The sequence below is a fragment of the Leucoraja erinacea genome, chromosome 4 (assembly GCF_028641065.1).
Source record: "Leucoraja erinacea ecotype New England chromosome 4, Leri_hhj_1, whole genome shotgun sequence".
NCBI lineage: Eukaryota > Metazoa > Chordata > Chondrichthyes > Rajiformes > Rajidae > Leucoraja > Leucoraja erinaceus.
In genome coordinates this window covers 27885399-27900746 of record NC_073380.1, presented here as the reverse complement: position 1 = coordinate 27900746, position 15348 = coordinate 27885399, and the positions used below count along the sequence as shown (strand labels likewise).

Below are 15348 nucleotides of genomic sequence, written 5' to 3'. Positions count from 1 at the left end.
TGTTTTCAAAAATAGAATGAGGAATCTGATCATCTGCCATCTAACACAATGGTATCGAAAGGCAATGTTCACATCTTTAGAGGCCTATATTTTAATTGCTTACAAAAATAGCTCAAGACTGATCAGTTCATTTAGCTAGGGCTTATTGTATTAAATTTAATCGTGTCCAAGCTCATCAACCAAGTATGTATAGGATTTCCCCATAAGAGTTCTCAGGGGAAAAAATGGGAGCCATGATATGCTGTCCAAGGTGAAACATTTGGCAGCTTATTTCTTTTTTATTTGATGAAGTATGTACATATGGTATCTTCAACCGAGTGAGTCACGAGGAAAGATGATTGCATAATGCAGTCTGAAAGATTGAAGTTGCCCAGACAAATAATCACGTTGTTCAGATTATTACTGATTTATCATTTCCATAACTAGGAGAAGTCAGAGGATCCATCTAGTTCCATTGCCATTATAAAGCTATTTATAATGGTTGCAGTCAAAACTTCAAACTGGGAGAAGCAGCAACGGTGCAATTCAAGGCTTATGGAATGCAGTATCTTATTTACTGCAAAACAGACATTTCACTCGCTACAAAACAGCATGTTTGGGTAGCAGTTTAATATATTTTAAATGTATCAAAAATCCATCTATTTACTCAATGCCTTACTGTACCTAAAGGTACACAAAAGCAAATTGTTAAATTTATCCTGACATGTAAATTTTCACAAAAAATTACTCATGAAACTATTTTGCTCATCATATACACTCCCAGAGCAGTTGTTTACCAGAATCTATTATGGTTGTTTTTGCATTTTCTTTTCCACAAAGTGGGTTAAGACAGCAAAAGTAATGAAGGACAGGAAATCTATTGCATGTTTTTTGATTATGCTCTTTCTGGAATGTTTTATTAAACAGCCGATTCAATCTCCACTTCAGAGACAGCGCCTTTACGAGTCAACTTCAAAACAATCGGCTTCTCTGTATTTTTCCTATTGTTTACTGAAGAGGCCATTAACTTGTCTTTATTCCCTTCCTCCACGGGGTCTTCTTGATTTCCAGGATATATCACAAGAAATGAAGCAGATAAAAAGCCAAGGAAAGAACCAATCGATGCCACAATCGGGATGACTCGAACTGAACCAACTGCTTCCACCACACTACCCAGTGCTGATGCTACCAGTATTTGGGAAATATAAACTTGACAGGAAAGAATCGCACAGTCTATTCCAAAGCCCCTCTTGGAGTTTCCAGGACTGTGATTCCTATACTGTAAAAACAAAACAAGATATTTGACTAATCTTGATTAGCACAGAAGCAAACCTCACATTAGTCATTCAGGTTACAGAAATTCACCCTTACAGAATTCACAAATCACTACCCAGATATGCGACCGACGTACGCAGCGGCCTCTGCAGTCCGTCCGTCTTTTTTTTATTTTTGTCCGTTGAATGTATAGTTTGTTGTGGTTTTTATATTGTTTTTAGCTGTGTATATGTGGAGGGCGGGGGGGAAACTTCTCTGTACAGGGGACCCGACCTTTTCCCTGTCGAGTCTCCGTTGTCATTGGAGTGGCCTCTAACCGGAACGACCTGGGGGCTTCGGGGCGTGGAAAGCTGTGGTGGCGTGCGGCTGCGACCCGACAACGGAGCTCGGAGGCTCCAGCTGCAGGTCTGGTGGACGGTAACATCGGGAGGTCGCGGGTCCCTGGTGGGAGACCGCTTTTCGGAGCTCCCGCAACGGCAGCTTTTCCCGCCCGAGTTGCGGGATTGAAAACGACCCGGAGCGGGGCCTTACATCGCCCGGCGCGGGACTTGCCAATGCCCAACGCCCACCGGAGCGTTCTTAACGGCCGCGGGACTTGCCATCGCCCGCCAGGGGCTTTAACATCGAGAGAAGAATGGAACACAGTGGAGAGCCAAGACTTTGCCTTCCATCACAGTGAGGAGGTAATTCACTGTGATGGATGTGTAAATTGTGTTGGTTGTGTGTCTTGGTTCTTTCTTGTTGCATGACTGCAGAAACCAAATTTTGTTTGAACTTCATACTTGAGGCTCAAATGACAATAAATTGTATTGTTGTATAATTGTATATACGAGATTAATAAAATTCATTATGTATTTGAGTGGTGGAAAACATACTGTTGTATATCCCTCTAAACCATTCCTGATCATGATGTACATGTCTTAAGTGTCTTTTAAATATTGTAATCTTTCCATATAATACCCACCAAAAGGTCCTTCAGGTTCCTTTTAATTTTTCCCCTCAAAACTTATGCCTCTAGCTTCAGACTATCATACTTGGGGGAAAAGACTGACTATTCACCTCATCTATGCCCCATGATTTTTTTATATAGCCCTACAAGGTCATCTCTGAACCTCCAGGGAAAAAAAAGTACCCAACCTCTCCTTATAAGTCAAATCCTTTTTTTCGCACTTTTTGGCATGAGTCCTGTAATAAGCGGTTTCAGCAATCTACTGTTGTTTGTTATTTATATTAATGATTTGGATATGAATATTGGCACATGGTTAGTAGGCTTGGGGATGATACTAAAATAGGCAGTGTGCTCACCAATTATAAAACACAAAAAAAATCAGGCAAACTGAAGTGTTCAATGGCTTCCAAAGGTGACATTTATGCCAATCCAACAAAAATATAGCCAAACCATTTCCCTTTCTCTGATAGTTGACAGAGCCAAATGGTAACTTAAGTCCTTGAATACTAGACATATACAAATAACAGAATGAATGGTTTACATTTCATGGCTCATTTAAATCATAGGTTTAACAATTCTAATCCCAATCTATATCTGTAGACTTCAATCGAGTGGTGTGTTCCATCACTGCACAATGATCTGGAATACATAACTGACACTACTTATATAACGGACCATCTTTCCCCAAAGTAATTAAAATTATACAATTGTTTAGAGCTCACCTTTTGTCCATCTTTATTGGAGCAAGCTTGGGCAAGGACTAACATTTTTAAATGGTAATAAAAAAAGCTACTTACTGTTTTGCTTTCATGGTATTGGCCAAGTAGAGCATAAGGGCAGTAGGAGATACACATAGACACTATTCCCATTGTACTGATCATTGTCATCGAGACGTAAACATTTGGAAAGATAGCCATCACAGCAGTACCAATCGAAAACCCAAGTGTTCCTAAAATGTAGATAACTTTAATGCTCAAATCGTAGTTATCCAGGCACTTCTGTAAAATGGCTGTCAAGAAAAATAAATCAAGAATTATTTCTTTAGTTCTTATAACACGACATTATAACAGTAAAATACATTCACAATATACTTAGAGTCATGGAGTGATCCAGTGTGGAAACAGGCCCTTCAATCCAACTTGCCCTCACAAGCCAACATGTCCCAACTACAATTATCCCACCTGCCTGCATTTGGTTCATATCCCTCCAAACTTGTCCTATCTATATACCGGTCTAACTGTTTCTTAAATGTAGGGATAGTCCCTGCCTCAACTATCTCCTCTGGCAGCTTTCCAATACACTCACCACCCTTTGTGTGAAAAAGTTACCCCTCAGATTCCTATTAAATATTTTTCTCTTCACTTTAAACATATGTCCTTTGGTCCTCGATTCACCTACTCTGGGCATCTACTTGATCTCTCGTGATCTTATACACCTCTAAGATCACCCCTTATCCTCCTGCACTCCAAGGATTAGAGTCCCAGCCTACTTAACCTTTCCCTGTAGCTCACATCCTCTACTCCTGGCAACATTCTCGTAAATCTTCTCTGTACCCTTCCCAGCTTGACAACATCTTTCCTATAACACGGTGCCCAGAATTGAACTACATATTCTAAATGCAGCCTCACCAACGCTTTATACAACTGCAACATGACCTCCCACTTTCTATACTCAATTGGTCGACAGAAAATGCTGGAGTAACCCAGCGGGTGAGGCAGCATCTCTGGAGAACAGGAATGGGTGACTTTTCGGGTCAAGACCATTCTGCAGACTGATGTCAGGGGAGGGGGCGGGACAAAGATAGAATGTAGGCGGATACAGTAAGACTACTGGGAAAACAGGGAAGGGGAAGGAGAGAGAAAGCAAGGGCTATCTGAAGTTAGAGACGTCATTGTTCATACCGCTGGGGTGTAAACTACCCAAGCAAAATATGAGGTGCTGTTCCTCCAATTCGCGCTGTGCCTCTCCCTGACAATGGAGGTGGCCCAGGACAGAAATGTCAGATTGGGAATGGGAGGGGGAGTTGAAGTGCTGAGTCACCGGGAAATCGGGTAGGCTAAGACAGACTGAGTGGAGGTGTTCAGTGAAACAATCGCTGAGCCTGCGCTTGGTCTTGCCGATGTAGAGAAGTTCACACCTGGAACAGCGGATGCAGTAGACGAGGTTGGAGGAAGTGCAATTAAACCTCTGCCTCACCTGGAAAGACAGTCTGGGTCCTTGGAGGGAGTCAAGGGGGGAAGGTAACGGGACAGGTGTTGCATCTCCTGTGGCTGCAGGGGAAAGTACCTGGGGAGGGGGTGGTTTGGGTGGGAAGGGACGAGTTGACCAGGAAGTTTCGGAGGGAACATTCTCTGCGGAAAGCATAAAGGGGTGGAGATGTGGCTAGTAGTGGGATCCCGTTGGAGGTAGCAAAATTGTTGGCGGATTATATGCTGTATGCGACGGTTGATGGGGTGGAAGGTGAGGACAAGGGGGACACTGTCCTTGTTACGAATGGGGTGAAGGGGAGTAAGAGTGGAGCTGCGAGGTATCGAGGAGACCCTAGTGAGAGCCTCATCTGCAATGAAAGAGGGGAACTCCCGTTTCCTAAAGAATGAGGACATTTCCGATGCCCTGGTATGGTACATCTCATCCTGGGCGCAGATGGAGGAATTGGGAGTAGGGGGATAGAGTCTTTACAGGAAGTACGGTGGGAAGAAGTGTAGACAAGATAGCTATGGGAGTCAGTAGGTTTGTCGTAGATGTCGGTCAATAGTCTTTCCTGTGATGGTGAGATCTAGAAACGGTAGGGAGATGTTGGAGATGATCCAAATGAATTTGAGTGCAGGATGGAAATTAGTGGTGATGTTAATGAAGTCAGTGAGTTCTGTATGGGTGCAGCACCAATGAAGTTGTCAATGTAGCGGAGGTAGAGTTCAGGGATATGGCCAGTGTACGCCTGGAACAGGGATTATTCGACATATCCTACAAAGAGGCAGGCATAGCTTAGGCCCATGCGAGTGCCCATTGCTACGCCTTGGATTTGGAGGAAGTGGGAGGAGTTGATGGAGAAGGAGAAGAAACCAACTTGCTAATCTTGCCGTGTATGTCCTCATCCAAATCATTGATTCATTGAAATCATTGACCACCATCACTTGGTTAAAGAATTGACAACATCTGAAAATAATTAAATCATATTCTCTTAAGTTTTAGACCATCATTCCTAGAATACTCGTCTCTTTTATGAACTATGAGTAACAAACTGGAGGAAAGGCAAATTATACAGTGTGAACTTTCTACTTAGCATGCTTCAGTTTGATGCACATATTTTCCTACCAAATCCACATCATTGCAGGGGCACAATTCAAACCGTAGAGACATTTACATTCCACTAATAGATTTTGAATTTTATCCTCTTGATATTTATGTAATTATGGATGAACATGGAAGAATTATTACTGAACATGACCTTATTACTGGAAGGAGCATTTTAGCAGTAACTGCTATTACTATTTTAGAAAATTGCTTATAAAATTTAAGGAAGTAAGTTAACCAAAATATATTTTACAGCAAACACCAAATGATATATTGCCCAATATATGATACACTTGACAATAAACTAAATCAATTCAAACTCTTTGGACTTCAGACTGGATGTTTTTATGGATCATGAGAAGCCAATCCTATTAATTCTCCAGAACTGTTTAATTTGTACATTAACTTTAGTTTGTGTTCAATTTTTCTGTGATTGAGATGAGTTTAATGGGTGCACAGGAACAAGACCCCGGAAAGTTTAACAAGAAAAATGGAAACAGAACGCAGTGTGGATCCCAAACAACTGGAGAGAAATTGATATGATTTTTATTGTATTCTCTGAAGCGCACTTCATTTAAATGGAAAAGGCCCACAATTCCACACAGGATCACAATCTAAACTGGGTCTTCCCTAGGTTAAGTATGGTCAGTACATACAAGCAAGTGTTTGTGAGGCAGAGGGATGGCTTTGCTGAATGCTGCAGGGCTGCAGACATCTTCTGCCTTGGAGGAACTCAGCTTGCAGCAATCTCTAGAGAAACCTATAAGCGGGAACAAAGTTTCCTCACTCTACATCCATGCAGAATGAAAATTGAGAATGAAGTCAGAAAAATACGAATAAGAGGTGCATGCTAACACATGTTTTAGTAATAGACTTCTTCTCATGCCAAATTGGTCCCTGCTGTGCTAAAAACAACAATACTTCCTTATTCTTTGCTACATTAAAACAGTCTTGTAATAAACACATTTTTTATGGCTCCCAAATGTAACATCAAATAATAATAATAATAATAATAATAATAATAATAATAATAATACATTTTATTTATGGGCGCCTTTCAAGAGTCTCAAGGACACTTTACAAAAATTTAGCAGGTAGAGGAAAAACATGTAAAGGGAATGAAATAAATAAATAGCAGAGACATGACTAGTACACAAAGTAAAGACAGAATTCAATTCAAAACACAATATGAGGCAATTAATGCACAGATGAAAAGGGAGGGGGATGTGGGGCTAAGGATAGGCAGAGGTGAAGAGATGGGTCTTGAGGCAGGACTGGAAGATGGTGAGGGACACGGAATTGCGGATCAGTTGGGGGAGGGAGTTCCAGAGCCTGGGAGCTGCCCTGGAGAAGGCTCTGTCCCCAAAACTGCGGAGGTTGGACTTGTGGATGGAGAGGAGACCGGCTGATGTGGATCTGAGGGACCGTGAGGTTTGGTAGGGGGAGAGGAGGTCAGTGAGATATGTGGGGGCCAGATGGTGGAGGGCTTTGTAGGTGAGGATAAGGATTTTGTAGGTGATCCGGTGGGAGATGGGAAGCCAGTGAAGTTGTTTGAGGACTGGAGTGATGTGATGCCAGGATTTGGTGTGGGTGATGATTCGGGCGGCTGCGTTCTGGACCAGTTGGAGTCGTTTGATGGGCAGAAAGACGGTTTCCTGTTCAACTCTGAAAATATTTGGCTTTGTGTCACTGGTAAAATGCATACAATTAATTGTTCTTTATAATATACACTTTATTGCTCTGGGGCCTTAAAACTACAGATCAAGTACTTTTCTTTCAAGCTGACCGTTGTTGCATCGCATGTGACATTAAATTGGTCTTAGAACCCAAACGTCCCCACATAATCGTACAACTGGTGTGCTGGATGGAGACTGAGGTTTTAACACAAAAGGTGTTCTGCGTTAAATTAATTCTAGTTCTGGTACAGTTATCTTCAATACTAACCTGAACAGATTGCAGCAGTAATAGCATAAATAACAAGTCCCCAGCATCCCATCTGTACACCGAGGTTATAGTTCCAAAGTTCAGTAGAATTTGAAGGTCCCTGGAGAAACAAATTATTTTAATAAATTTTGACTGGCCTACTACCAATAATTAATATTTCATTATACTCCTTTTAATATGGGGCTGGCAGGGAGGGGATAAAGTTGGAACGGATAAATGAGCTTTAGAGCTATATCTACAAATCAAATCAACTTATCAAATGCTGTACAGATAAAAGGAACTGCAGATGCTTTAATCTTGAGCAAAACACTGTGCTGGAGGAAGCGCTCGCAGCACCGGAGACCCGTGTTCAATCCCGACTACGGGGTGCTGTCTGTACGGAGTTTGTACATTCTCCCCGTGAGCATAGTGGGTTTTCTCAGAGGTCTTTGGTTTAAAAATTGTCCCTAGTGTGTGTAGAATAGTGTTCATGTGCGGAGAACGGTGGTCGGCGCGGACTCGTCGGGCCGAAGAGCCTGTTTCTGCGCTGTATCTCTAAACTAAACTAAACTCAGTGGGTCAGGCAGCATCTGTGGAGTTTCAGGTCAAAACTCTTCTTCAGAATCTATCTGAAGAAGGGTTTCAACCAAAAATGCCTTCTGTCCATTTCCTCCACTGATGACACTTGAACAGCTGAATTTCTCCACCATTTTCTGTTTTGTGTTACATTGTGGAAAGGAAAGCAAATCTTCAGAGGACTAAGTAAAATTGCCGCCACTGAAAATCTGAACTAAAAACTGAAAATGCTGGAGATGGAAAGTTCTGTTGCAAGGTGTTAGTATGCATCTCACTCTGCAGACACATCATGACCTGCTGAGTAGTTCCAATCTCTATTTTAGAGATTCTACTGTTCAATTTGTAATTTGAAGATGAGACCAAGATAATGTCTGAAATCTGGCTCACGAAAATTTGCTATTTAGTCAGAACATTTCTTCCAATGAAATTTGGCCATGCACACGGCAAAAAATTGTGGAGCTTCAACGTTTTGCACTTGAGTCGTTCTAAATTAATTTATGGTAGGCAGGACAATAAGGATTATTTAATATGAATAATAATAAATATGAATAAAAATTAACATGAATTAACTATTTTTTTATAAAAACAAATAATTAGTGCTTTTTTGGGCACTAAACTAAGTTAGCATTTAAGAAGGAACTGCAGATGCTGGAAAATCGAAGGTACATAAAAAAGCTGGAGAAACTCAGCGGGTGCAGCTGCATCTATGGAGCGAAGGTATATGTCCAGCAAAAAGGCAACGTTTCAGGCTCCCGAACCAGGAAGTGACGTATGTCCTTCTTCCGTAAACTACATAGTTAGCTCTCACCCTGTGGTGTTACCATCAACAGATGTAGTCCTGCTGGTATAAGCTCCGCTCTACTGAAAACCACCATCTCCTCCCCATTGTGGTTCTCAGCTCCAAGTTTTCACCTATAACCTGTGAGCGAAATGCAGTGGATGTTAGTTCAGTTTGTCAAGAGAATAGGAAAGTGAAGTGTCACGGCTAACCTACTGCCCACTGACTGTCTGCTGCCGTTACGTCAGACCCAAATGCTCAACAAAGGCATCAGCTGCTGCATGTTGTATTCACTTTAATAATTTTTTACGAGATGTGACAATGCAAGCTCTCTTATTTTGGGTGATGGACAGGTAGGTTAGGTTACCAAAATATGCTGGTATAAGCTCTACAAACCAATCTCCCATTGTGGTTCTCATCCAAGTTTTCACCTATAACCTTGAGAAATGCAGTGGATGTTAGTTCTTTGTCAAGAGATAAAGGAAGTCAACCTTCACAAATTTTCAAAATGCTCAACAACACGTGATGGATTACTGTGTCTTTATTTTGGGTGGCAAAATCAGCCAATGGTTTTTGGGAGTTTATTTGAAAAGATTATTCTTGGCAAAAAGACTCATATTTGAAAAGTAGAAGCAATAGGGCATGAGGCGAGGATTTGAATAAGTGATGTTAAATAGTTTGTTTTTTGTACAAAAACAGTTCAAAGTTGGTTTGAGATAGAATGTGTACAAATTGTACCATCTAGATTCACAGCAAAACAAGTGTCCATTAATTGTTTTATAGTTGACTTAGCTCATGTTATAAGAAAATGGATATTATTAGAAGTAAAAGGTCAAATCACACATTTGCATTTCATCCTGTTTTCTGACTTTTTATGTTACAAAACTTACAATAACAGAAGGTGGAAGATTAATCACCAGTTACAAAAACAAACTTATTGTGGTCCAAGTAAGGGTGCATTAATTCTATTCATTTTGTACTAGAGTTTGTACTAGAACCGAACTTGGTGGCCTCAAGAATCTTAATTAGTATCTCAACGCAGAACTAAAATGTATCAATTTCCAAACAATAGTGCCCTCCATAATGTTTGGGACAGACCCATCATATATTTATTTGCCTCTGTACTCCACAATTTGAGATTTGTAATAGAAAAAAAATCACATGTGGTTAAAGTGCATATTGTCAGATTTTATTAAAGGCCATTTTTATACATTTTGGTTTCACCAAGTAGAAATTCCAACTGTGTTTATACATAGCTCCCCCCCCCTCCTCCCTCCCCGAATACAAAAAGGATGCAAGGAAGAAAGCTGCAGGACGGTGACAGTGAGAGTACAGGAAACAGAAGCCAGTTGAATTCAAACAAATAGCTGGGAAAGCTAACAATTGATGAAGTACAAGGAAAGTTATCAGCTTTAGGTGGGTAAATTAACTAGATAGGCAAGTCATTGAAGGAAGTGAGGAGGAAATTGCAGAGTCCCGACCCATAATCTTCAAAACATTCGTCGGTTCAAAGGGGTGCATTTTGATCAGAATACCATAAGTATTACATGCTTTTTCAAAATCACAGTGATAAATTATGAACCACTCAGTTTGAGAAATAATAATATGTGGCTTAAAGAAAACCAGCAGGGAATTGAGTGAAAGCAAAACATTCTTGATTAATTTGATTTTTTGTTAGATAGAACATAGAAATAAACCCTTTGGTCCACGTGTCCATGCCCACCATTGATTACCCACCGGTTCACACAAGTTGTATGTTATCTCATTTTCCCTTCCCCTCCTGACAAATTAAGGGATATTTCACAGAGGCCACATACATATCTGCACGCCCTTGGGATGTGGAAGGAATCCTGAACATCCAGGGAAAACCAGAGCACCTGGAGGAAACCCCACAGGGTCACATGAAGAACATGCAGACTCCACATAAACAACACCCAAGGTCAGGATCGAACTGCGTCTCTGACACCGTGAGGCAGCAGTTCAACAGGCTGCACCACCGTGCCACCCTTTTGATGAAGCAACAATGTCAGTAAAGCATGGTTGATGCGGTAAGCATGTACTTGCAAAAGTAATTTAATATGTAATACGCCAACTACATTTCCCTCTTTCCATTAAGACTGAAAGCCATTGAACAGTAGCAGCATGGAAAAAATATATAAAGAGCCAAATGTGATGTAGAACATAAAACAGTATAGCACAAGAACAAGTCCTTTGGGCCACAATGTCCGTGCTAATCATGATGCCAAGAGACCATGAAGAAATATATTTTTAAACATAAAGACAGTGAATGGATAGGGTCTGGAATGCACTGCCAAGGTTCAAATTATTGGCAGATTCAATTGTAAATTCAGAACGGAAGCTAAAGGAACGAACCTGCAGATTTATGGGGAGAGGGACTGAGTGCATTGTTGTTCGAGCCGGTATGGATTCAATGACACAAAGGTCTTCCTTCTATTCTGGAATCATTGAGATTCTGGGATACGATGGTATAATGGACCAGAATTTTTGATGTCATGAGTGCGAGCATTCTCAGCTCTTAATCTTATAACACATCTTTACCTTTACCATTTTTATTTCATTTGATTTATTCTCTGGTTATATAAATAGATGGAAAATAGTGCAACTTGAATTTTGTAACATTTAAAACTAAAATCCCACCTAAATCAGGTGAATGGTCAATGCCACCAAAATGTAACACGACTGTCCTGAAATTCAACTCTGCTTGGGAGCGCTATCTGTACTATAGTCAATGAAATGCAATTGGACAAAATATCAGAGACACAATACAAAACTGATTCTGCTATGTGGCGTATTTAGCATTGCTAACTAGTGGTGAACTTTTAGACAGATGACACGTTTTATCAATGGCCACCTAAATAAAATTGTTCTCACGACATACACGAAGACTGCTAATGTAAGCAGTTAATACCAGATATTTTCAGAAGCCGATTTTTCATGGAAACAGGATTAATGGCTTAGATTTTGAAAAGCAGCGCATAAATAACGGATTGATAATGTTTTGTGTGAGAACTCTTATGCAGTTTGAAGAGTCCTGTCTGGAAGCTTCTTGGACCTGTCCCACTTAGGCGACTGCAGGAGACTTTGCAGTCGCCACATGTTCACGGGTGGTTGCCGGGGAGTCGCCTTCATGGTCGTGAGGAGTTCCCACATTTTGGAAATTAGTCGCGGCCTCATTATAGTTGCCAAGAATTTTTCAACATGTTGAAAAATTAGCGGCGACTAGAATGAAGTCGCTGTGGAGATTAGCGAGAATTGTCGAGCTGTCGGTGGGTCGCAAAGCGGTCCTAGTGAGTTGCCAGGAGGTCGAAGGTTCTCAGAGGTTCTTGTAGGTTGGAGCCGGTGTTGACCGGTGAATTTCATTGGCTAATTGGGGGGGGGGAATTAAAGGTAAGCAGTAGTTTTCAGAACCTGGGAATGGACCAGTAATGTTAAATGTCTGCCGAACTTCACAACCGCGTATCTCTGGCTTCTTAAATGTTGTCTCTGCTCCTTCTCCCCCCCTCTTTTAAAGGACTTGCTGTACACTGTGCTTTAGCTGTCTTAATTACAGCGCCAACCTTCCTGTTCATCATGGTGTGTGCCCTAACCTTGGCTTTGCACCGTGGGAATTTTTTAGACAGCGCTCCCCTTGGCCCTGGCCTTTGCATGTGTGTGTGTGTGTTCCGCTCTGACAGTCGCAGTTCCAGTTCCCGGTTTTTCAGGCGACTGCCGGCAACTTGAAAGTCGCCGGCAGTCCGTTGAAAAATCGCCTACGTGGGACAGGCCCATCTGTCTCTCCAAATCCCGCCATAGATGCTGCCTGACACACTGAGTTCCTCCATCATTCCATAGTTTTGCTCAAGATTCCATCATCTGAACTCTCTTTCGTCAGTACATAATATTGCAAAAAGAAAATGGCTAGATTTAAAACTTACTTTTGGATCTCCTCCATAAATAACTTGCCCCATAAAGTCTGTGTAGAAAACAGCAGCTCCAATGACAGCAAACCATGTTACCAGATGGCAAATACATAGCCTCATAAGCTCCTTTGGCATTTTCAGCATAGACAACCACAGAAGCTTTACAGTCGTCTCAGACTCTCCTCCTTCACTTTCTGTATCACTGCTTGCATTGGTCACCCCACTCTGGTTCCGTAGTCTCTGACGTTGCCTTTGTTTCTTCTGCAGATCGTACAAGTCATTCATGCTGCGCGAGGATTTGATCAAGACAATGGCATTGGCACGACGAAAGCGGTAACGATGCGATCCCATCTTGCCGTAGTACGAGAAGGTGTGAGATGACTGCCGGTAGAACACATGCCTCCGTCTGCGCATGGAACTGCTGGTTGCTGATGGTTTCATTCCAACCATACAAGTATGGTGGTTAATGTTATCATTTGTGCCGTCTTCAGATACCCCATTTGCCACTTTGGAAGTTTTAAGATCATCTTTTAAAACACCTTCAAATTCTTGTTCCCTGAGTAAACTAGTGATGTGATTGAACTTGGATATAATCTCATGGTTGCAACTTTTGGGTATACTTGCCGAGGATTGACAGAGACTATCACAATGGTCCTGGAAAATAGAAGGTTCGATGTCTCGCAAAAAAAATAATTCTGATTCAATTTCTATTGTCGCATCAGACATGTGCAAAACAGAGTCACTTTGGCTCCGCCCAATATTTACATCCAGGAAGTCGAGGTTGACATCTTGCATAGAGCAAGTTTCATCAGGAAAAACTGCAGTGTTGCAATGCCGTTCTTTGTGGAGCAGGTCCAGCCGAGGGAGGGGTGAAAGACTTTCATTTGCATTAGCATTCGAGTGTGCATCTGTTTCTTCATCAATGCGGTCTTGTTGGGGGTTATACTGCTCCTCCTCGATGCTGAAAAGATGTAAAACAACAGAGACAGAAAAGATGATGGCCGCAAAGAAGAAGAGGACTTGTTGTTGTGACTTGAAGATCTGGCCCAGAGCAGTTTGCGTCCAATCTAAGCCACCCAGCATATAGCCAATAGCTCCACCAAGGCCTAGAGAGAAATTGAAAGCAAAAAAACAAATGTAAAAGCAAATTACATTCTTAATTTGTATCCATAACATGAAAAAAAATGTAGATCTTCAATAAATGCAACTTCAACAAAAATGATGGGCATGTGCAAAAAGAGTCAAGATGTTGCAAGTACTTCATCAGCAGGAAGAATTGTAGTAATGGACTTCAAATATAGAGAAAAAAAATATTCCGAAGATAATGGCTTTAAGAATATACTTTGATAAAAGCAGAAAACTGGTAATACTTTCATAAGGCACACAAAAATGCTGGAGAAACTCAGCGGGTGCAGCAGCATCTATGGAGCAGAGCAACCCAGGCGGAATATGAGGTGCTGTTCCTCCAATTTCCGGTGTTGCTCACTCTGGCAATGGAGGAGACCCAGGACAGAGAGGTCGGATTGGGAATGGGAGGGGGAGTTGAAGTGCTGAGCCACCGGGGGTTCAGGTAGGTTATTGCGGACTGAGCGGAGGTGTTCGGCGGAACGATCGCCCAACCTCCGCTTAGTCTCCCCGAATTTATAGATTCAGGATCAGTTCCTGTGGATTCGAGGGTAGCTAATGTTATCTCACTTTTCAAGAAAGGAGCGACAGCCGACATCTAGAGCAGCGGATGCAGTAGATGAGGTTGGAGGAGATACAAGTGAACCTTTGTCGCACCTGGAACGACTGCTTGGGTCCTTGAATGGAGTCGAGGGGGGAGGTGAAGGGACAGGTGTTGCATTTCTTGCGGTTGCAACGGAAAGTGCCCAGGGAGGGGGTGGCACGGGAGGGAAGGGAAGAATTGACAAGGGAGTTGCGGAGGGAGCGGTTTTTGCGGAAGGCAGACATGGGGGGAGGTGGGAAGATGTGGCGAGTGGTGGGGTCACGTTGGAGGTGGCGGAAATGGCGGAGGATTATTTGTTGTATTTGCCGGCTGGTGGGGTGAAAGGTGAGGACTAGGGGGACTCTGCCCTTGTTGCGAGTGCGGGGATGGGAGAGAGCAGTGTTGCGGGGTATGGATGAGACCCTGGTGCGAGCCTCATCTATGGTGGCAGAGGGGAATCCCCGTTCCCTGAAGAACGAGGCCATTTCCGATGCCCTGGTGTGGAACGTCTCATCCTGGGAGCAGATGCGGTGTAGGCGGAGGAATTGGGAGTAGGGGATGGAGTCTTTACATGGGGCAGGGTGGGAAGACGTGTAGTCCAGTACACTTTCATAATGTTGGTATTTTGTATCCTGTTACAAATGGATCAATTACATTGTTTACAAGTGTGCTCGCAAAGAATATAAAGAAGGATAGTACAAGCTTCTTTAGCTATGTTTGGAAAAAATTATTAGTAAAGACAAATGTGGGTCCCTTGAAGGCAGGTGAAATTATTATGGGGAACAAGGAAATGGTAGAAGAGTTGAACAGGTACTTTGGTTCTGTCTTCACGAAGGAAGACACAATCTCCCAGAGGTACTAGAGGACAGAGGATCTAGGGAGACAGAGTAATGGACATAAATTTATATTAGGTGAAAAATAGTATTGGGTAGACTGATGGGACTGA

The 15348-nt window shown here is 42.1% G+C and overlaps 1 protein-coding gene across 5 annotated transcripts in view; it reads right to left on the bottom strand.

Moving 5' to 3' along the window:
• Positions 1 to 246: 246 nt before the first annotated feature.
• The window catches only part of LOC129696220 (solute carrier family 45 member 4-like), a 62083-nt gene continuing 46981 nt past the window's right edge, over positions 247 to 15348 (bottom strand). For all 5 annotated transcript variants that reach the window (XM_055633891.1, XM_055633892.1, XM_055633893.1 and 2 more), the window contains exons 5-8: positions 12710 to 13800; positions 7442 to 7541; positions 3001 to 3212; positions 247 to 1258 (exon numbers count right to left, since the gene is read on the bottom strand). In XM_055633891.1, the coding sequence (XP_055489866.1) occupies positions 899 to 1258; positions 3001 to 3212; positions 7442 to 7541; positions 12710 to 13800 (1763 nt within the window). In that variant the 3' untranslated portion in view covers positions 247 to 898. The remainder of the gene's footprint in view (positions 1259 to 3000; positions 3213 to 7441; positions 7542 to 12709; positions 13801 to 15348) is intronic.